The sequence below is a fragment of the Ammodytes marinus genome (genome assembly GCF_949987685.1).
Source record: "Ammodytes marinus genome assembly, chromosome: 20".
Lineage (NCBI taxonomy): Eukaryota > Metazoa > Chordata > Actinopteri > Uranoscopiformes > Ammodytidae > Ammodytes > Ammodytes marinus.
In genome coordinates this window covers 12340645-12362646 of record NC_137224.1, presented here as the reverse complement: position 1 = coordinate 12362646, position 22002 = coordinate 12340645, and the positions used below count along the sequence as shown (strand labels likewise).

The 22002-nt window shown below is 39.3% G+C and overlaps 1 protein-coding gene across 1 annotated transcript in view; it reads right to left on the bottom strand.

Moving 5' to 3' along the window:
* Positions 1–3141: 3141 nt before the first annotated feature.
* The window catches only part of kcnc3b (potassium voltage-gated channel, Shaw-related subfamily, member 3b), a gene marked incomplete at both ends in the record, with an annotated part of 52830 nt that continues 33969 nt past the window's right edge, over positions 3142–22002 (bottom strand). The window contains 3 exon segments of the mRNA XM_080049046.1: positions 3142–3296; positions 9273–9293; positions 11234–11428. Coding sequence (XP_079905172.1) covers positions 3142–3296; positions 9273–9293; positions 11234–11428 — 371 coding nt within the window.

The window sequence follows — 22002 nt, the reverse complement described above, 5'->3', positions numbered from 1 at the left end:
CTGTGCTTCTGAAGCGCTTACGGTCTAGGGGTTCCGCTATAGTCAGCCCAATAAAGTCAGTGATGATCTCTCTTAAGTTTAAAAGCGAAATTGTAAAATAAAGCGTGCTCTCTGTCTCCCTTTGTATTGACTTCCCTGCACTGCTCGCGATAAGACCCGGGTCTGTTTGCAGTGTAAAAGTAGGCAATCGTCTATTAGATTTGGTGGAAAAGCAGCATAAAATGAGGATTCAACCCCGGCCAATCAATGTACGTCCTGGTACACTTTACTCATTACATGTTCACAAAAAAAAATCATCAGTTTCTGTTCCCTAAATTCAGATTGCATTTTAAATTAAAGAGTTGCTGTCAAAAACATGCTGTTTCAAATATTTTCAGACAGCACAAAATTATTGGATTTTCTTTTCTTTTTTGACATCGTAATGGTCATGCTTAATACTCAATATTGAGTATATAAGCATTAAAGTAATGTTATAGCTTTCATCTTCATTCGTAATACTGCACATCTAAGTTTTCAGAGTTAAGAGGTCTGGAAGCACGTCGATTTTCAGACAAAATGGAAAATCAGGACCATAGATTATTACAGTAAGAAAATCAGGATCTTTTAAAAACAGGTTTAGAAATACTGTCCACCTGCAAAAAATTATTTGTTTTAAAGCACTTACAGTTTTTCCTGGTGATTTCAGTCTCACTACATTTCTGTTAATTATCTTAACAGTTAAATACAACATTTAATCTTTTTGACAAATGTTATTTTAGATAACCAGTGGTATTGAAAAGTAATTCCTTACAATGGAAAAACACATTACCAGTACAAGTAAAAAGTAATTAGTAAGAACCAAATAATACAAGACCATAACAAAACTAAAACAGCTTCAAAAGTGTAATGGACCAGTAAGACCACATTGACTTAAAATAAAACAGGACAAATGGCTCATGTCATCGTAGTTCACTACTGAAACAGCTTAATCAAAGATAATGAGTAGGCTAGCTACCAAGTCTGTGCATTTTTAAGATTAAAAATAGATCTGCATATTTACATATGTATGTGCATACAATGTTTTCCATTCTTAAAATAATATTGCATGTTTATTGCATGTGCAAATGAGTCATAATTTTTATAATTTTTTTTTGCTCAACTTTTTAAATCTATTTTCACGCGAAAATTAAATATGAGGAAGGAACGTCATTTACAAAAATAAAAGATAATAAAAAATACAGATTTTTTTTTTTTAAATCAGCTGGAAGAAGAAGCGAAACATATATTTATAAAAGCTGAACATAATTTGCTACACATTTGATGTTGTGATCTCACATACATTGTATTAATTTGTTGTAATGTGGTCTGTTTCTATACATGCAAGTATCAAAGACTAGTATTAACTGTTAGTAAAGTGCGTTTACCTATATAATTAATTATGCTGTCATCAATATCTGAATTTATAAGTACATTTGTTGTAAGGCGTTTTGAGTTTTAATTGGTAGCTTTCTAATTATATTGCATTTATATTATGTATATTATACTGTCCTGATTCACATTTTTTCAGTTGTCTACTCAGTCCTTAACTATCATTAAATAAAAAATCATTAACTAAAGATGAGATAGCTTTATTGTGCTCCGTTGCCAAAGACTGTTTTGGAAAGAAAAACACTGTTAGCATGTAGCATACCAGCTAGTTCTACTTATGATGTCTATTCAATATAACAATTTAAAGATATATTTTCCCCCAGTTTCAAGTGCTAAAAACGCTCTTAATCATGTACTTTACTTCTCAACTACCTTCATTAGTACAGAATCCACTCTGTTGATAGGGTCGATGTGCAAGTCTGACACTCTGACATTAGCCTATATGACATTAGGGGATTAAGTCTTGCTCACAACCAGTAAGCTTTCTTGTTTGAAAACGAATGAATGTGAAATTAAAGAAGATAAAAAGTTGATGTTTTATTTCAAGAAAAAATTTACTTAATTTTCGTCAGAAAATACTTTAAATTCTTAATCATAAATTACTTGTTCAAACCCACAGCCATTGGTGTGAGCTATCAGCCAATTGGGCCAGCAGCAAGTAACAAGCTAGCGCTAGCTCAGTGGCCTCCATTGATTACATGACCTTTGCAATACCCCCTCCCCCCCCCCCCAGCCTCCATGGTATCGAGACAATAAATCTATAATGAATAATTATAAATATTTTGTTGTGTTTTTAGGCATATAATGAAACAAATATTTTTGCTTCGGAATATGATGTTAAAATTGCATATACAAGAATAATGATAAATATATTGCAATGTATTGGACATCATGCTTGCATCTGCCAAAAAAAGGTACTGAATATAACTTTAACTGTACACTGTATTAAGGGAACAATTGCATATATGGGATCTTACCATCTTACCATGAATGTTAACAAACCACCTGTGTCAAATGTAAGGCTGCATTATTGAGCTCTAATTGTAATGTGCTGGTAATCTTTTCATTGAAGCTAAGATGTAGTTTTCGCCAACTTTGTTTTTTTGTCACACTTTATCAACAAAAAGTGTCTAATGATATCACAGTGGTGAGATTCAAATTGAAGTGTTAACACTGAGACTTATAGAAGCTGAGTCTGCTTTTAGAGAGAATTACATACATCAATATTCACAAAAGACAGGAAGTAGAAACATATTCAACATCAATATAATCCATAAATGTAGTTTTGTCTTTGGCTAAAATAACTTAAGTATCCAATTACATGGTCACTTCTCTGGACAGTGACGTGAGCTTAGTTTTATTTGGTCCAAAACACATAAAAATGGATGTCCATCTACACACTTAATCCTAAACTTTATGTAACTGCACATTTTCATTATGTCTTTCAACCTCTGATCTATTTAGTTACTAAACAATCCTAATATTTTTTGAATACATTTTTTCTAATACTTTAAAATTACACTATCTTTGAAGCTAAAATCAGCTAACCTGTTGCATGCATCTTACACCATTAGATTCACAAGATGAGAGTTAATTATTTCTACATTCAAGTTCATTTCTCAGTTATTGCTATTGTTTTTGCATGGGGTACGATCCAAAGGAGGCTTCACTGAGACCAGTCCATAGCTAATCCACTGCATTTCTTATTATCCAATCATGAACATCCCCTTTCTGCTACAAAATGGAGGGGATGGGGGAACGACAGCGGCGCAGTGGTCCTGGGGCCTCATAGGTTTCATAGGGTGGGCTAGTGATAGGAGCAAGCCGCAGTGATGACCCAGCCATTCCTGATATGTTACTGAGACTGTGAGATTTCTCGTAGCCTGTTGCTTTAAGACAAATTATTTTAATCAATCAATCGATCCATTGCATTTTATTATTAGTTATTATTTTAATATAATACGCAAAATAAATGAAAGGAAATCATAGTTTAAATGTTTAGGGATGTTATGGCAAATGTACCATATTCAGTGGGTTTGTTATAAAGGTTATATTGTATTGAAAAATGAAGATGAGTTTTAAGATGTTAAAATAAGTCAATATGGAGAGAAAGTGAAAAGAAGAAATTAAGGAGAAGAAATTTAAAAGGTTTTGAAATCATAAAGACATATAAAGGACAGACCAGGACAGACACAGACAAGACAGACAGGACAAAACAAGAAAATGTGAGTTATGACATGTCTATTTTTTTCAAAACAGAGAAGCAAAAAGATTCTTGAATATTAACAAATATACTGTAACACCTATAGTAGGCCCATTGAATAAAGCACCCAACATTTTATCTTGTAATATATGTTTAGGTGTTTTAGACAGTTATAAAGCCGAAGCTGTACAATTAACAAAAACACACATTAAGAAATACTAAGATATCACTGATGCAGTGTAGCAGTTGACCACATGAAGGTTTAGGTCTAAAAGCTTACAAATATAATTCTAATTAATTTAGAATTTTCATAAATAATTGCCTTGCATTACACTTGATAGACAGCCCCCTTGTTTTTTGCTCTGGGTTCCTTTACACTTCAAATGGCCAACACAAAATTCTCCCTGCAACATTTAAAAGTACTGTACTTCATAAACACCGGTAAGCACATCCTGTTATGGAGATTCGTTCACATGTGTACAGTGGGAATTGACACAGGGTAAGAAAGAATGATTCGTTGACAAAAGTCTATTAGCGCAATTAAGCAACTTTTGAACCAAAATGCATACTACTTGCATGGCTGAAGGTACAGTAGGTTTCCAATAAACACTTTGTCTCAGAAGTATCACATTTGCCTTTGTGTCCTTTCCCTCTGTATTTCTTGGTGAGTAAAACAGCATGCATACAATTCCCCCTGTAAGAAGCAGCCACAGAGAAAGTAGTGCTGTGCTTAAAGTGTGTTTGCATCAGTTGAAGTGAAAGACACCATTGGTAGGTAGCAGGTAGTCTCCCCTAACAATGGCGAACCGGCCCCATTCGGTGAAGTTTTACAATTCTATTAGAAATGTGTAAAATAAATTAACATTTTTACTTCAATGTCAAACTTGTGCTAATGCTTACAGAGTTGGTGAACAATTTGCAATTTGTGGTGTATGTTTTTGTAAAACTCCAACCATCACAAGACAGATAACAAAAAACACCCACAGGTACAGTATGACGCCCTTTGTGCCTTTCTACAGAAATGGAAAAACACTTCAGTACCCCATCACTCTGGATTACGCATGATTTCAGAAAACCATAAATAAAAGTCCTCTATTTTATTCCGATTTGCTCAGGCAGATTAGTCTGACGGCAACCCAGTAAAATATTGATGACGCATTTTTACTGGGTCTCTCAGGCTACATGTCACACAAAGATTTCTGAGAAGCTGTCTGGCCAATCTGTGGCGCTGCTTCATTCTCAAGTTCAGTTCCAAAAGTATTTTGTTCCGGCCACCCAAATTTATCATGACAAATTATCCGCTTGCATTAAACGGTAGCCAGTTTCTTGATTTTTCCTGAATCAAAGTGTAAGGGCAACAAAAGGAGGCAACGAGCGCAAGGTAGTGATGGAATAGAAATCTAGTTTTTATGGCAGAACTACAACACTGCTTGCTACTGAATGCAGACCAAAAAATCTCTTCCATCATTATCTGATAAACCTTTCACCTGAATTAACGTAAATAGCTACATTATGCAATTATAATCCTTAAAATATCACAGTTTTTGATTTATGTTCTACATTTTTCTTGAATAGCCACTCAATGTATTTACATTAAGTTATTATCTCTAGGTATAGTAGTTTTCATTGTTAGTGGTGGACATGCCCAAGGGATTCCCAGGGAAGGACGTGTGCATCTAAATCTTATCTCACTTACGCTCAGGCCCATTGTTTACGGTTGGATATGACGCGTCATATCTACATTTTTCTGCGAATGCAAGCTTAACATCCTACTGCTGCTGCTTCATGTTAAAAGCATTCATCTATGTTAAAATATGTTTTCAAAGCATAAGAAATAAAGGCTATAAAAAGATAAGTAAATGACTCGGTCTTAGTCATTAGAAGAATTTACTTACATATTACAGCTAAATCCCTACTTCACATATAATTGTTTATTTTAATCAGCTGATATAACACTACAAGTTACATTAGGTAAAATATTAAGAAACTGCTTTACTTGGGTGCTAGCTTTGATAAACAATGATGAATACCCTGTTCACAATAATGATGTCAGAAGCAAAGGTTCTACTAAAAGATTGCTTTTAAACTGTTCTTGATACTAACCAAAAATCAGAATGCAGAGGAGAGAGACAAAATGAGAATACACACTGCTCACGTGACAAAAAGACTAAAGAAACTATCATTTATATTATTATCTTCAACCAAACTAAGACTAAACTACTCAAACTATTGGTGGTCATGTTTGCAATACTTAATTCTCTCTTAAATACTGTATTACTTTATAAAATTGTCTCTTTTTTTGGTCTGAAATCAGAGGATTTAAAACACTTGTCAAGTGTTATATGAGTAAAATATGGATGAGAGATGTTTGAAATGGTTTCCCCTCTGTTGAGTAAGTGAAGAATTGATGAAGCATGATGTTGACCCGGCAGTGACCTGGATCTGGTATTAAAAAGTATTGCTTGGTAAAATTCAAGACATGGATAGGTTTCAGGAAATTACAATAAAAATGCTGATAAAGTTAATCATGTCTCAGCCACTGCAGTCATCATGGTCTGCTGGTTACGTCCTCAGTGTGCTAAGTACTGTATTTAAAACATCAACAGGGGCTTTGTGCTATGGGATTGTCCGTCAGGGGATATAGCGAGTCTGGCTGTCGCCGTATTCAGTGATGACATAATTCCTGCCCAAAGTCAAAATTAATTTAGACTACGGATGGTGTATGTACGTACTTACAGTCAGATCTTAGTTACACTTGCACTGCACTGGAGGCCTGGGGATGGGATGAAGAATGTGTTAATCACAAGAGGAGGCGGTAATGGAGAGGGAAGACAAAAGGGAACAGAGAGGGAAAACTGCAAATATTCTGACCAGACTTTTCACCAAGGAAATACTAAACAGATTAAAAGAGACTTACTTGACTGCCTCTATTACTTAATTCACATATGTCCTGTAATTTCATGGGTGTGTGCACTGGATCTGCTGACTGTTCAGATGCTATTCTTGGCATGGCCATACTGTATAATTTTAAATTGGATCAATTGCCTGTTAAAGATCGTATGATGTCCTGTCACCCATAATTAGATAATTGATCCCTTCATGAGCATTACTGAAGCCACAATGTGTCCATGGTAAACAGCACATACAGTACTTTGAATTTTTTTAATAATTTATTTTTATTTTTATTTATTTTTAAGAAATGACATGCAACTGTGTTCTATATCCTGATCTAGGTCAAACGGACATACATGCATATCATGTATTATTTCTTTACTAAGGTAAAAATCTGCCTCAGACAAAATAATATTTGCAGAGTGTTGTGATGAGGAAATGTATGAAGACACACACATTGTTAAACACATATGATGCATGACAATGTGGAACAAGTTTTACATATGGTCGATGACTGCAAGAGTGCAATGAGTCACAGGACGGCACTGACAAGTGTTGCTACTTGACAGAGTTACTGAGTTAGTACTTTGTATTTGGTTGTAACCTGTTGTACAGACCCACTAACAACGTGAACATTGTTTAAAAGAGAAATTAGCTGGGGCAAACCGTTTTGCTCGAGCACAGGCAGAACAAAACAGTCCTGAGTCTAGGTGGCCTGGAAGGGACTATCATAAAATCCAATAACACAGAGAACATAGGAAAAACCCAGGCGAAGCGACACATCAAACAACAAAACACAGCTGTGCAAAACTGAAAAACAGACCATCACCAAAGACAAAAGCAAAATATGTAAATTCAAAATAAATATAACTTAATCCTATGCACACTGAAAAGAAAAAGCATTCACACTATGAGACATAAACGCAAACATCTACAAAAATTCACAGAAACCCTTAATAAAAGATGTAAACACTGTTAGGAACACAAATACATACAAAACCTCAAGAAAACAAAGACAAAATAAAAATACTTATATAAAATACACATATAGTCAGGAACTGAAAAGAGAGAGCGGAGAGGGAGGGCGACAAAAATAAACCAGACCCTTGAAGAAGGTCTAGAGCAGTGATTGGGGGTGGGCAATCACAGACAGACATGCATATTGAATGGGCTGCATAAAAAGTTAATTGGCCAACAATCAAAGAGAAGAAATTGAAAAGCTAATAAAATAAGTAGGCAAAGATGCGAGAATCTACCAAATAAATCACAAGTTAAGCACACAGCAATGAGTTTTTGACAGCATGAAATTCCCTCTTTAAAAGCAAGGATAATAATAATAATTATTATTATTATTATTATTATTGTTGTTGTTGTTGTTGGTATTATTATTATTATTATTATTATTATTATTATTATTATTATTATTGGATTAAGGCCCAGACTTTTTTTTTCTTGATTTTTTTTCTTCTCTCTGAATAGCCATGAATTCAACTTTCAACAGTGACATCTATTTAAATACATATGCACCGGGTGAGAGGTGGACTGCATTTGATAGCCCTGTATCTCCATACTGTATGTCTGTCACAGGGCTATCAAATGCTCAACAATCAGGTTCAATCAGGTCCCAGAGGTGGCTATGGTGCAGATAAAATTTCTGGAGTATTTACTGTAAATGCCAAGTACAATCTCTTTCTCCAGTGTGCAATGTAAATATGTATTAATACGGACCAACTAAGAAACAAAGATCATTATAGATCCCCAACCCTAATGTATAAATTACCGGATACATCTTTGCTGTAAGAAGCATCATCCTGTTGACTCCAGCACTTATTTTTCGTCAATTGACTCCTGGTGTGCTTTAAAGAGGGATTTTCGTAGCACTTAAATAGCGATTTACATTTGAACCACAGAAACTAAAGCAATGTCAGGGACCTCTTAAGTGGAGGGCTTGGACATCTCAAGGCTTGCTTACCTGCATGTAGCCACTTTTCAATCATATCTGTCTTGGCATTTGTCGGTATGTCTGGTCAGATAGTGCGTAAGTCTTTCAATCACCGACTGCAGCTTTTGATCTTTTTGATTTCTCTCCACAGTACAAAAACAAAAGGTCCTGAACTTTGGACAACACTAGGCACTGAAAGCACAGATACATGTTCAAGGGAGTAGTATTTCAGATCCATTACACGCTTACACGCCAGTATTTCATAAATAATTTTTCATAAATCGTATGAACATATAAATTTGTTCCCAAAGCTAAAGTAAGATGATGCATGATATCAGTTTAAAACGTTTTATGTTTTTTTTTTTTTTCTCAGCGTGGCATTTTTCAAAAGGTACTATCCCTTGACACAGATGGCTCCACTGACCCCAGTGACCTTAGGCCTTGTCAAAACTGTTAAAAGCTTTTAAGTCTTGCCAATTGTTTTTCAAAAAGACATAAGGTAAATTACATGACACAATGTAATCTAACATGGATGGGATAAGTGCCATTGAAGGCTCAGTGCCTGAAGAGTTCAGTTTCACCAGCGCATGAGTACATATTTATATATAGGCTATAATAAAATTGTACAAAATTGTATATTTACTATATTGCAGTGTATGCTTTTGTTTGCCAAGGGGGTGGCCCGTGGGGTAGGGAGTAACAAGAAAAACACAGTAGAAGGGAAAAACTAAATTAAGCCACACACAAAAGCACAAACACAACACTCAGACGGCATTGAGAGGACTGAGACACAGTGTATAACACGTAAGAATGAAAAAGCCCACATACACACGCGTGATATGACACAACCTGAAGAGAGAGACAACAACAACACAGAGGCACATCAGACAACAACGTGACCCGCTGTTTCCATTCAATCTCCTTCAGTGTGTATGTTTTTATTAGTTAATAACACAGGACACGACAACTGGGTTATTTTCATTTGAGCTGCTGGATGTATGTGCTCTTGCACCCATGAGTGTATGCACGTTTAAGTTATCACAAAGACACATAAACACAAGTAAACACACATTTTTGCACACTACTTATTATGGATCTATATCACAGAGCAATCCCATTTTCTTTCCAAACATCTTTAATGTTTGAGATTGTCGTTGATTTCACAAAATTATGATCAAGAAAATTTGTATGCAGGTAGGATGAAAGGATGAGATTAGGTTTTACCGGATAAAATACCTCAAAAATCAGTTGATGAGCCCGAAATGCCACTTACCACCCAAACCTTAATATTCACATTTAAGCATTACCTAACTTCAGCTCATCTGTTTGCATCAATCTCGCAATGTTATATTTAAAACTGACAGCTTGCTTTACACACTCTCAGGCACAGAGTAGAATCTTCACGGGTTACACTTCAAACTCCATTGAACATGTAGACACAACACTGTGGAAATGGTAGTGTATCTGTGATTTGTAGTCATGCATAGTGTGTGTTTGTGCAGCTCTGACTGTGTTAAAGTGGGTGTTGTACTGCTGTAGTGTGGTTTGCGCAATTGAAAAACATGCTATATGTCTTGGTGAGCCAGATCAAAATGTTTGGAGCTAAAAGTTGACTAAGCTACAGGCTCTTATATATATATATATTTATATATATATATTTTTTTTACTTGTGTCAGTTTTACCTCTGGTCTATGGTTTAATCCAGGAGGAGGTGGAGTTTGCATTGAGGTCCTGCTGTAACAGAGACCCCTCCATCTTATACCAATCCTCAGTCAGAGGGGAGTCTGGGTTGGGCGCCAGGGCTGCTGCCTCTAGTTTGTTGTCAACAGGGGGTGTTAAAAGTTTGGAAGGAGTGTAAGGGAGTGTTTTGGTGCAGGTTGGCGGCAGTGGTGGTGGTGATTGGATTGCAGTAATAAATTAAGCATGGTGTTAGGTGTTTTGGGCACAAAAATAATACACATGGGGTGAAATAAATAAATGAAAAGGGGGGGGGGGGGGTTTGGTGTAGCATAAAGGAAACGGTTAAGGGCATGGATTTAAAGATGAGTCAGGTTTACGGCGGAAAAGTCATAATATAGGGGAGGCAGGGTTGGTATAGGGGTGGGTGCAGGGCAGGGCAAAATAAAAAGGACGATGCAAGGCAAGAGATAGGGGAGAAACAGAGGGAGAAAAACAGAAGTGATGAGAAGTAAATTAATGCATGGTCAACTGTCTGAATTCAGAAGACAGAGAAAGACAAGAGATTGTTGAAGAGCATGAAAGAGTGTGACATTATGGCACACAGTACAGAATTCACTGACAACATGGAAAGATGGGGAAAAAAATAAAGAGGAGAGAAGAGGGACAGAAAATCTGGTCCGACAGAAATAAAATATGATACTAAGCGGTGATGTTAACCTGGGCAACATGAATGTGAAAAGGTGGAAACAAATATAGCAGAGCAGAGTGTATATGCATGTGTTGTAACTGTGTGTGTGTGTGTGTGCGTGCGTGCGTGCGTGCGTGCGTGCGTGCGTGCCTGCATGTTTTTCTGCTAGCTTTGATTGAAGCATTCTATCCGTTAAAGAGGCTTCGAGTCAGTCTTGTGTGTGCTCCGATCCATCCCGTATATTCAAAATGTTTGGATCTTATCATAAATACATACAGCAACCTATGTGTATTCATCCGCATTGACTTCACTCTGATGTATATAATATAAATTCACAGTATGTTATGTCTGGCATCATGCCGTGTGGATCTGTTTACATTTTGTGCATGTTTATGTATCCTTCTACTGGTGTGAAACGTACCTTTCCGAACATTCCCATCTGTGGCACGGAATTCCCTGGTGTTGAGCAGGAAGCAGGCACGGTCCTGCTGGTAGCGTTCCCGGGTAGGCCCCCGCCCCATAGGGCTTCTCTCGTCTGGGCTCAGCACCTGGTCAATGGTGGGGCAGTCCTCGTTAGCCAAAGCGGCTGAGGCTGCATCACCGTTCTGCTTTGAATCTAATAGGGGGAGAAAAGAGCAAGGGGAAAACCAAATTTTTGGAGATAAGTAAGCAATACATACTGTTTATAAAAGTATGCCTAAACATTGGTAAACCAGGCTGTCATGTTGAGTAGAAAATAATCTTTATTAATGATTGGGAATAGATGCTGTAGTGGTCATTCACACATTTTCTGAGGCATTGTGTTAAAATATGTTCCCAAGCAAGTATGCTGTTCTGTTTTGTGATGGACCATGTGGTGATAACACTGCAAAGCATTCTTGGAGCCTGTTGAGAATATCTTGACTAATACAACGTCCTGCCACAACCTACGAGAAACCTTCTTAGACTGAAAAAAGCAAGGCAGACAGGATGTAGTGATAGCAGGATGGCAGATATTTTCTGAAACACTGATGACTAAGGCAGTAAAGAAATGCATTAAAGATGCATTATTGTTGCATGTGACTGACACTTGATGCTGCAGTACGTAAAGAGCACACAAAGCGCCAGATTACCACTCCTCCTGTTTTGACTGCTAATGCCAGATAGAAATGATGTTAAATCAGCCCAAATTGAGATGCATTAAGCTGTTTTTATTAGATAATTGAGTTCCTTTTCCTTCCACAGTGTTTGTACTCACTGACAGATGGGCGCCTTGATGCAGCCCTGCATTAGACACATGTCAATCAATCTTCAGTTTAATAAACATCACAGCATCAGAGGTATCACAGACCATTAAATCACTCAGATCATCAAGATGTAAAGATATTTTTGGTATGGATACAGTGATGCTCAAGGAGCTCAGTACATCAGTCCTTCGCCCTATTACAACAATTATCAATCTGTCTATTTCACAAAATATGTTTCCAAGCATATGGAAACCAGCTATTGTTGTTCCCATTTACAAAAGCGGAGACCCTCATTCCATGTCAAACTACAGACCCATCAGCATACTGCCTACAGTGTCTAAGATTACAGAGAAACTGGTAGCAAAACAAATCATTAACCATCTGAATACCACATCCTTTGCTCTCCACCCTATGCAGTTTGGCTTTAGAGTAAATTACTCCACTGAGTCTGCAACTTGCTACTTTACTGAAAACATCAGAGCTCTGTTGGACCGAGGTGGGGTTGTTGGTGCCGTATTTCTGGATCTTAAGAAGGCCTTTGACACTGTCAATCATAAAATCTTGCTGTCAAAATTATGCCATTTCAATTTCTCGTCAGATGCGCTTAAATGGATTGAGTCTTACCTCACTGGCCGTTCCCAACATGTCAGAGTCCAGTCTTTTAAATCAGCGGCCCTCAGTCTGTCCACCGGTCTTCCTCAAGGATCAAATTTAGCACCTTTGTTGTTTTCACTTTATATAAACGACCTTCCGTCGGTCTGTTCTGATGTTTCTGTGCAGATGTATGCTGATGACACTGTAGTCTATGTCCATGGTAGTAATATCTCTCAAGTGGCAGAGAAGCTCAATAACGCTATGGTTACTATCTCAGCTTGGTTGAAGCAATCCTGCCTTCAGTTGAACACTTCAAAAACAGTAGCAATGTTCTTCACCAAGTCCCACAGACATGTCAATGTTGAGCTGAATGTTTTGGTTTCAGGGGAAAGGATGCAGATTGTGTCCGAATATAAATATCTGGGAGTTTTATTTGATTCAAAGTTGTTATTTACATCACATGTAAAAAGGGTCTGTAATCAAATCAAATTCAACCTCAGGAACTTTAGACACATTCGCCATCAAATGTCTATAGAGGCAGCAAAAATGTTCACTCTATGATTTTCTCACACATCACTTACTGTTTACCCATTTGGTCACAAGCTACTGTTACATCCCTGAAACCTATACAATCACTTTACAAACGAACTGTTAAAATTCTGGACAAGAAACCTTGTAGATTTCATCATTGTCCAATATTACAAAAGCACAGATTACTCAACTGGGAAAACATGGTCAAATATTCAAATCTATGTCTTGTCTATAAAATCATTCACGGTTTATCATCCCCTCCGCTCCATCAGTTTGTCAACATCCGAACAGCTCATCACAGCAGAACTAGAAGTTCAGCGAGGGGAGATTGTATTATCCCTTTTAGGGCGAGTGTATTTGGCCATACTTCTTTCTCTGTTCGTGCAGCTACTGAGTGGAACCTCACCCCCATAGCCATCAGAAATCTGAACACATATAGGTCATTTAAATTCCAGTTAAAGAAATGGCTCATTGATAACCAGAGCTGTCTACATTACCATTAACCTGTTCATGTCATTGTCTGCTGTTGTCTGATTGTTGCTCTGCCGTGTTTTTATTGTATATTTTAGCTTAATAGTACTTTTTACTTTACTTACTTTTTAATAGTACTTTTTACTATAGGTATGTTGTGTTATGTAAATGTGTAACTTTATTTTCTTTTTGGGTGAATTTTTACCATCAGTCTAGGGACTGCAGATGAAAAATAGCCTTCTGGCTAATTCTGCCATATTGACAGAAATGTTTGATAATATGCACTGTCCCTGTATTAAAAAAATTAAAATTAAATAAAAAAAATAAAGCGACTGGATATACCAGTTGATCATAAATTACACATGAGCTCTCATGGGCCAGTGTTTTCTCCAGGGTGGATCCAGAATCAACTGAGCATCACTTCTTGAATGTACTCCCAATTCTTTCCCTTGACATTTTGGCACAGTAATACTCCAACAGACCTCTACAGTCATCACTGTGCATGCTTAAAACTGCCATCCGTCACATTTCCCAAAAGCAATTCCTTTTGATTGTGAATACAAAATTAGATTAATTTTATACTTGCATGTATACTTATTCACATGTCACATTATAAGCTCAACAGATATTGGCCGCGTTTCCCAGATTCGATCGTTCTTTGGGACCAAAGAAGGGTTCGCCTAAGAAGGAGCGCTAAGATACGGGTGTTTCCCAGATGCCATCTTAAGTGCCTTCTTTGGAGAACGCGTAAGATGAAGCGAAAGAAGGTTCTTAGTGGGAGCTATCCACCGTGGTGGTGCTGAAACTGAATAAATCGATGCCAGGCGAATCGATCACCCACCTCTTTATCAGCGCATAAGTCACACACAGCGCCCCGTGGTCTCCGCATTTAGGCTACGCATGTATCGTGTGTGTGTGGGGGTGTGTGGGTGAGGGTGTGTGTGTGGCAACAAGTAGTAATCAAGCCCATTAGCGCATATATACCCCGTGGATATAGGCACACACATGTGAGAGTGGAAGAAAGCAGCAGCAAAAGAAACAAGCGGGCACCGTCGTTTACCGCGGAGGAGATGGGCGTCTTAGTGGACGAGGTCTGGCAGCACCGGGGAGTTTTATTCGGGGGAACAAGGGGCAAAAAGAACATCACGGTGAAGAACCGTGTTAGGCAGGCCATTGCCGAAAATATGTCCCCCTCCAGCCCATGTGGCCTGCTTGACTGGCGTGCTGTGAGGAAGAAGTGGCAGGAGTTCTAGAACCAAACAAAAAGGAAGAGTGCAAAGGTTTCACTAATCAATCTCCCTTCGGTGCAGGTGATGCAGACGCCCAGTAAAGACAGCGCGGAGTCACCCCTCCCCCATATGGTTTCAATAAACTATATTGGTTTCTTTTCAACCATGTATTGTGTGGATCATTTTGCATTGAAATGAGCGTGTCAAACCTAGCAACAAAAAGTCCCAGGCAATTTGTAATTTATCTAAGCGTAGGTTAATGACGTGTGCGTATTGTGCGCCCTTTCAACAGCATTCCAGTGCCAGACTTTCAGGTAAAGCACCCGGACACTGCAGCAATGATCATAGTGTGCAAGACGTTACATGTAGCCTACATCTGCTGGTTCTGTTTATTTATTTCAGCCTTCAGGCCTGACAGTTGATATGGGTGGTGTGGTGGTTGTGGGTTTATGGTTTAGTGCTCAATGCTTGGTGACTGGTGGTGAAGAGGTAGGGACTGGGGTTGTTGGACCTCAGAAGAGGTTGATATGTTCCTAAAAACGCAGCGCAGCCAGGGGCTGCATCTCCGGGATGAAGGGAAAATTGCAGCGGGTTGCTCTGGATGTGTGGAGACACCAGAGTGATCAGCCGTTGGATCTCCGCACGGGGCAGCCGGTACTTTGCCTGGACGGCCCGGTCTCCAGTGGGGAGAAGTGCCGACGCACGTATGTATTTATGTAAATCGTCTGGCTTCGTGCACGGCGAGGCTGTTGGTTCGCAGCAAGAATGTGTTGTATTACAGCCATGGTTTCTCACACCCGCGGACTTTGGCAACGCCTTTATAGCAGGTGGAGCCGCTCTGGATGAGGTTCAGCTGAGTTCAATTAAATCTGTTTCCTTGATATCTGTGAAATGCCACAGGGTTGTTGATGTTTTTTTTTATGTGTAGTACTATAAACTGACGTGTGTGGAAAACGTAAACGTGTAATTCATTAAAAAAAAAAATTCTCTACTATTAGTCTATGTTTCTTGCGCCAGTGGTCCGCATTGAGCATTGTTTTATAATATCGAAAAATGGAGGAAATAAATTTCCCTGACGCGGCATGATAACTGACGATTTGGTCTCTAAGAAGTGTTGTGCCTACACAGAGTGTCTCATTTGAAATGTTGTAATGGGTTAAGACTGATGCCACAGTGCATTCCAAGAGACTAAAGTCTAACGCATGTTTACATAAGTTTCTCTGTAGAGTCAACCATCCCAGACCCCTGTGGAGGTCATAAACTCATTTAAGATGTGATAGTCCCTTTTAAAAGGTTGGTTAATCCAACCAGACCTTTGGGGACTGATTCTCTGCAAGTTTCACAGGATGAAACTCTATTTGGAAGCTACCATAAAGTTCAAACCAGACATGGCAGGGTCCAGGCACCCTGCTGTGTTTACCTTATCTCAACTGTGAGACACAAGCTTCAAAGCTTTCTCTTCCTAAGGAAGGAAAAGCATCTTATTGGCTGGTTTGAATGTAAACACTGCTTGCTGATTAGACAAACTAACTTCTGATTGGATGAGAATGCATTTGGACTGTTTTAATACAGGATGCAATCCTCTCATCTTTGCCATTCGCCTCCGGCTTCCAGCCGTGATAGAAGGTACAACATGCTTAAGCCTGAGGCCTAGGGATAAGCAACTCCAAGTCTCAGTCTTCATACTCGCTGGACGAATTGATGGACTGCTTGGAACATCTTCTTCTGTTTTCCCGGATTCGAGAGAGTTTTCCTACAGAAAACCTCTTCGCAGAGCTGAAGCAGCCACCTCAGCCTCTCCTCAAAACAGGACCCCCACACGCGCAAGGCGCGAGCAAAGACGCAGGATCCCTTCATCAAGACGCCTGCACTGCCCGTTCTACGGACCGGAGCCAGCCAGCGGACCCGCCGAGAAGTGAAGCCGCCCTATCATCTGGGCCGTTCCTACGCTGCCCCAGACGCAGCGCCAGCAGAGAGCAAGGCCCGACGCCGAGGGAGTTCTCCGCTTCCTCCTCTCCTCCTTGCCGCTGCCCATCGGACCGCAGACAGCCCGCTATTGCCAAGAAGAGCTGCTGATCCCTTGCTTCCATCCCTTGGCATGGTGTGGCACGCTGCCCTTATCAGCTGAGCTGGTTCCACACCCCTGTCTTCCACAAGACGCGCTCCATCAGCGCACAAGGCCCGGCAAGCGGCCTTTTTCTCCTCCTATCTCCTCCAGCTGCCTTCAACCAATAATCGCTGGACCAAGCGATTCACGTGAGGCTATTGTCTGGGCTAAGATAGTTATTTTATGTTGTTCATTAACTTGAAGTAAACGTAAGAGCTGACGAGCTCACTATTTCATTATTTCCTGATTTAAAGTAATTCTGACTCACTTATGTTACATAAGTGTTTTTCGCTCACAGTGTTTTTCTCCCGTTAACCGGGAATGTATTGATGTTTTGTTGCCGTCACTCTTAAAGCCAGTGAATTCTTTCCTCTTTATCAATTCAACTCAGTATACGCAAATGCGCATTTGCAGCCACTGTGTGATTGGAGGAAACAGTTCACTTCGCGCTAGAGCTGCGGCTACTGTCTTTTGTTTCCTCTCCTTCTCATTTCTAACTACGCACATCACACACACACAAACACACTGACACTCGTGATTTCCCCCTCAAGTATTCTTAATGAATACATGAGTGTTGAGTTTCTGTAATTTTAAAGTTAAGATTGCGTGAAGACAAAACCAAAGTCTCCCCGCATCATCCTTTATAATTCTTATGTGTTTGATTAAAGCAGTAGGTTACATACATGCTTTGCATGCTACTTCCCCTACTGATTAAAGGTAGAATATTCAACTTTTAGAAGTTGTCCACATTGCTATTAGCAATTGATCTACCCGTGGCTTAAAAGCCACTTCAAACTCTCGCGTGACGTCAAACTCTCGCGTCTGCCATCTAAATTCATCTAAATTCTAAAGTGACGTTCCTCTGTCACACACACACACACACACACACACACACACACACACACACACACACACACCACACACACACACACACACACACACACACACACACACGTGCACTCACCTGCACATAGATAGAAATACATGGCTTTATAATCTAAACTGTTCTTATTATTGCTTGTGCTATGTCTGCTTTCTTAAATTAGATTAGTTCATGGTTATTGACTTATGTGTATCGTTTTAATCAACTTGCCTAAGTAAATAAACCCTTACATTTTGATTTTAAGAAGCAGTGTCTGTGATATTTGTGTCTTGTATTTCACTAATTGCTGGTAAATAAGGTTTATGCTCGAATATTCACTCCTTCATTATCTTAAATGTACATTGTAACCAACTTTGACATTTTCAAGGTAAATCCCTTTAACATTATGAGACTGTTTTTCTGATTTGATTCAAAGTTCCCTTTTTCAAAGGGTGGTGCTCCGTAGGTATTAATAAGTAATTAGATTAGCTGGACTAATTTAATTGATCATTAATTAACAATTTTTCTTAATATTATAATTTCCATGAAATTAATAATATTCTTGACTTTGACCAAATCTACCCCTTATGAATTCCCAACATTTGGTGCCCCCGTGTGAAGGCCTTCAGATACCAGCATTAGAGTGATATTAATGCACAATAATCCTGATCAAAAATAATTGAATCATTTTGAGAAATGTATTGATTTTATTTTTTCCAAATTACATTCGTTTTTAGGTTTGGAGTTATGCAATAGAGTTGATTTGAAGTAGAATAATTGTATTCATTCCAAATTCAGTTTTTCAACTTTTCTAGATTCATTGAATTCAATTAATTTGAAATAAAAAATATTGTAATGTTTTTTTTTCAAAGTTAATTTTGTTTTAAATTTCCAGATCTATTAAGGTAAATTGATTTGAAAAGGAGTATATTTATTTTTGTCCAAATTTAATTTTTGTTCTCCAATAGATAACATTTAATTAATTGGGGAAAATAATTCTTTAAATGTTTTTCCAAATTTAATTTAATTTTTAAAAAATTCTGCCAAGCATATATACAGTTGTAGTTTGAGAATTGCCTCAGTGGATGCTAGTAGTTAGCAGGGATTATTTGAGATTGATTGAACTGAGACTGCTTTCAAAACACAGAACTACTCACCAAGTATACTTCACTATCCACCCTGACAAGGATTAGCTGTATGTATAAAGGAGTAGTTTGACATTTGAGCTTGTAAGCCACAGGGTGAAGTCCTGTGCAATTTGTGTCAGTTTTTAAACAGATGCACCACTTTTAGTAGTAAGAGCTAAACGCTATTCTCACAAGGTGAAGCTTGTCACCTGTCGAATGCCTGTTGTGTACATCTGAGCTTGTAAGCCGCATGGGAAAGCCTGCGCTATATAGTCAGTGTTTTGACAGATTCGCCATTTATTAAGTAGCAAGAGCTAAGTGCTATATCACATGGTGAACCGGTCACCTGTGAATCCGGTCAAATTGTATTGAACTGCTCTATCACCTCGGGTGATAAGTACCACAGTCACATTACAGGTTGAATTCTCACCTGCTCTTCCTTTCAATTTGACAGATTGCATCATGTTAAGTGATAAGTCACTAGGGGCTGCTCTGCTAGGCCAGCAAAATGAGTAGCCATAACCTATGTGAGCTTGGAGTGGAAGCTCCCATTGAGTCAGTCGACACAGCCCGTCAGGGGGTGGTCGCTGGTCTCATCCCCCTCTATTCTGAGGGATTTTGCCACCTAAATAGCTATGACGCTAGTACTTGTGAGGAGAAACTAGAAGAGTTAGTGGCCCATGTTAACCAGCCGTCTAGGCAGAGACCAAGCTCTGCCTGAAATGTGCTTGGTTGAATTCTTCTCCTCCACCAGCAGCTAACTAACATTATTCAGGCTGTGCAGCAAAGCAGTGCCAGTCTGTAAACAGAAGCCCTGGTGTTACCAGAGCTCTCCCATGCACATGAAGAACATGCCCAACTTCAGGTTTAACCAGTCACAGACATACTTGCTGTAAGTTCACACCACACCGCCTCCTCTCATGCACCAGATCCTCCCCCGAGCACTCTCACCCCCCCTTTCTGAAGAGAGCTCAGCTGATCTGGTTGAGATTGAGCAGGGTTGTGAACTCAGAACCTCTTATCTTAAACTGATGCTTTACCAGGTACGCTTAATAGAGCCCCGCTTGGAGAGAGCTCAGCTGATCTGTTTGAGATTAAAGATCTGTCTTTTTAGCTAGGTGCCTCCCAGAGTGCACCCTTCCTAGCCAGCAAGTAATTCCTGCTTATTCATGTGACCAAACCTTGGGCAGTGCACCCTTTTCTAGCTGCCTGGACTCTGCTTTTCCTTTTGATGTGTCATCTTCTTCACCCCTTCAGGGGGTGAACACTTTGAGCCCCAAGTGGCTCAAATGGCTTGAAGGTCACTTTAAACTGCGAGCAGTACACGTCTTATATCTCGCAACACTTGGACTTGTCTTTTTCTTCACTGTAACAGATAAGAAATGACACTCATTGCCATGGTAACCTGAGTTACTTCAAGCGGACATGGGCCCATGTCTACTTTGAAGAACCAGATCTGAGGCAACGTCAGTTAGAATCACTTGTAGGTGTCACAAAACACTTTGACCCTAATAAAGCAGATTCATATACTGACTCATCATGACTAGAACGGTTGTCTCATCCTTTTACCACTAAGGTAACCTTGGTAGCCTGGGGAGGGGGGCCCACAGAGCCCTCTGTAAATCCAACCACCTACCTTCTGCTTCCTTTCTTGTTTTCCTGGTTGACCTTGTGCACCATGGAAACGCTTGTTGCAGATTCAAACCAGCAATGGTAGGAGGGGGTGTAACCACCCTCAACCCCATTGACTCTTGGCCAGGGAAGAGCTTGATGTGCCCCAGCACCTTCACAAAGGCTGCCAGAACATCGCTATCCCTCTGCAAACCACGGCAGACTGAAATCTGCAACCTGAACATCACCTTTCAAACGGTGATTCTGCTATTCCAACTTTCCTATCAGTCTGGACACTTATGTATTGTGAATGCATAACCCTTCTACAGTCACCCGCGTACCAACCTTTCTCACTTCCAGGAGAAGGGGGCGCAGCCTCCACTCGAAGATAGGAAGTACGCAATTCAGTAGTATTACAGGAATACACTTTGCATGCTTTACAGACTCAGTTCGGTAGTAAAGGAAGATTGACTGATGTGTCAGTAGTTCAGGATTTAATGCGTGACCTTATCAGAGAGGTTAGCTTTACTCAAGTAACCACCAGAGCTGTGAAATAATTCCAGCCTACCCAGTCTCACTTGGTCTTCTCACAGAATCCTATAGCCTGCTGTAAACACTTTGTGCAACTTCTCAGGTACAGCTGACATTTAGTCTTGGCAATGCTAAAGTGCAATTTCTAAATCTCTGAACCCTTAGAAGTGGGTCTCATCTACAACCTATCGACTGTAGAAAGGCAGAGTAGTCTTATAGACTCAAGTGTTATTGAATGTTTAGTTTTAGAAAGGGAAAACACACATTCACACTAAAACACCACCACTCATCACCACAGTGATGCACACTTTATTGGCTAGCTTTAATCCTAATTAAAGCAAGCTAATAACCTCTATCCACCCTTCTCTTCTTTCGGTTAGAGTGTTTCCTGTCTCTTTCCTTTTCCCTTTTCTTTTGTATTTCAAATGTATGATTTTAAGGTTTAAGTCAGAATCAACAAACGGTTTAAGCAGTAATTGTGTTTGATGAATGTAACTAGCCAGCTAATTACAGTCAGCCCAGACAAAGAAGCCTTACTGTCTGCCCAGACACAATGCCTTTGAACTTTTAAAACCTGTTGAAATCTGAACTTTTTAACCTGTCGCTCTGGACTTTTACAGCATGAACTGTTCGGCCCTATGGTTGTCATGAAGACTGCATCCGACAACGCACCCTTCAGGACAACAGGGGGACTGTTGTGCCTACACAGAGTGTCTCATTTGAAATGTTGTAATGGGTTAAGACTGATGCCACAGTGCATTCCAAGAGACTAAAGTCTAACGCATGTTTACATAAGTTTCTCTGTAGAGTCAACCATCCCAGACCCCTGTGGAGGTCATAAACTCATTTAAGATGTGATAGTCCCTTTTAAAAGGTTGGTTAATCCAACCAGACCTTTGGG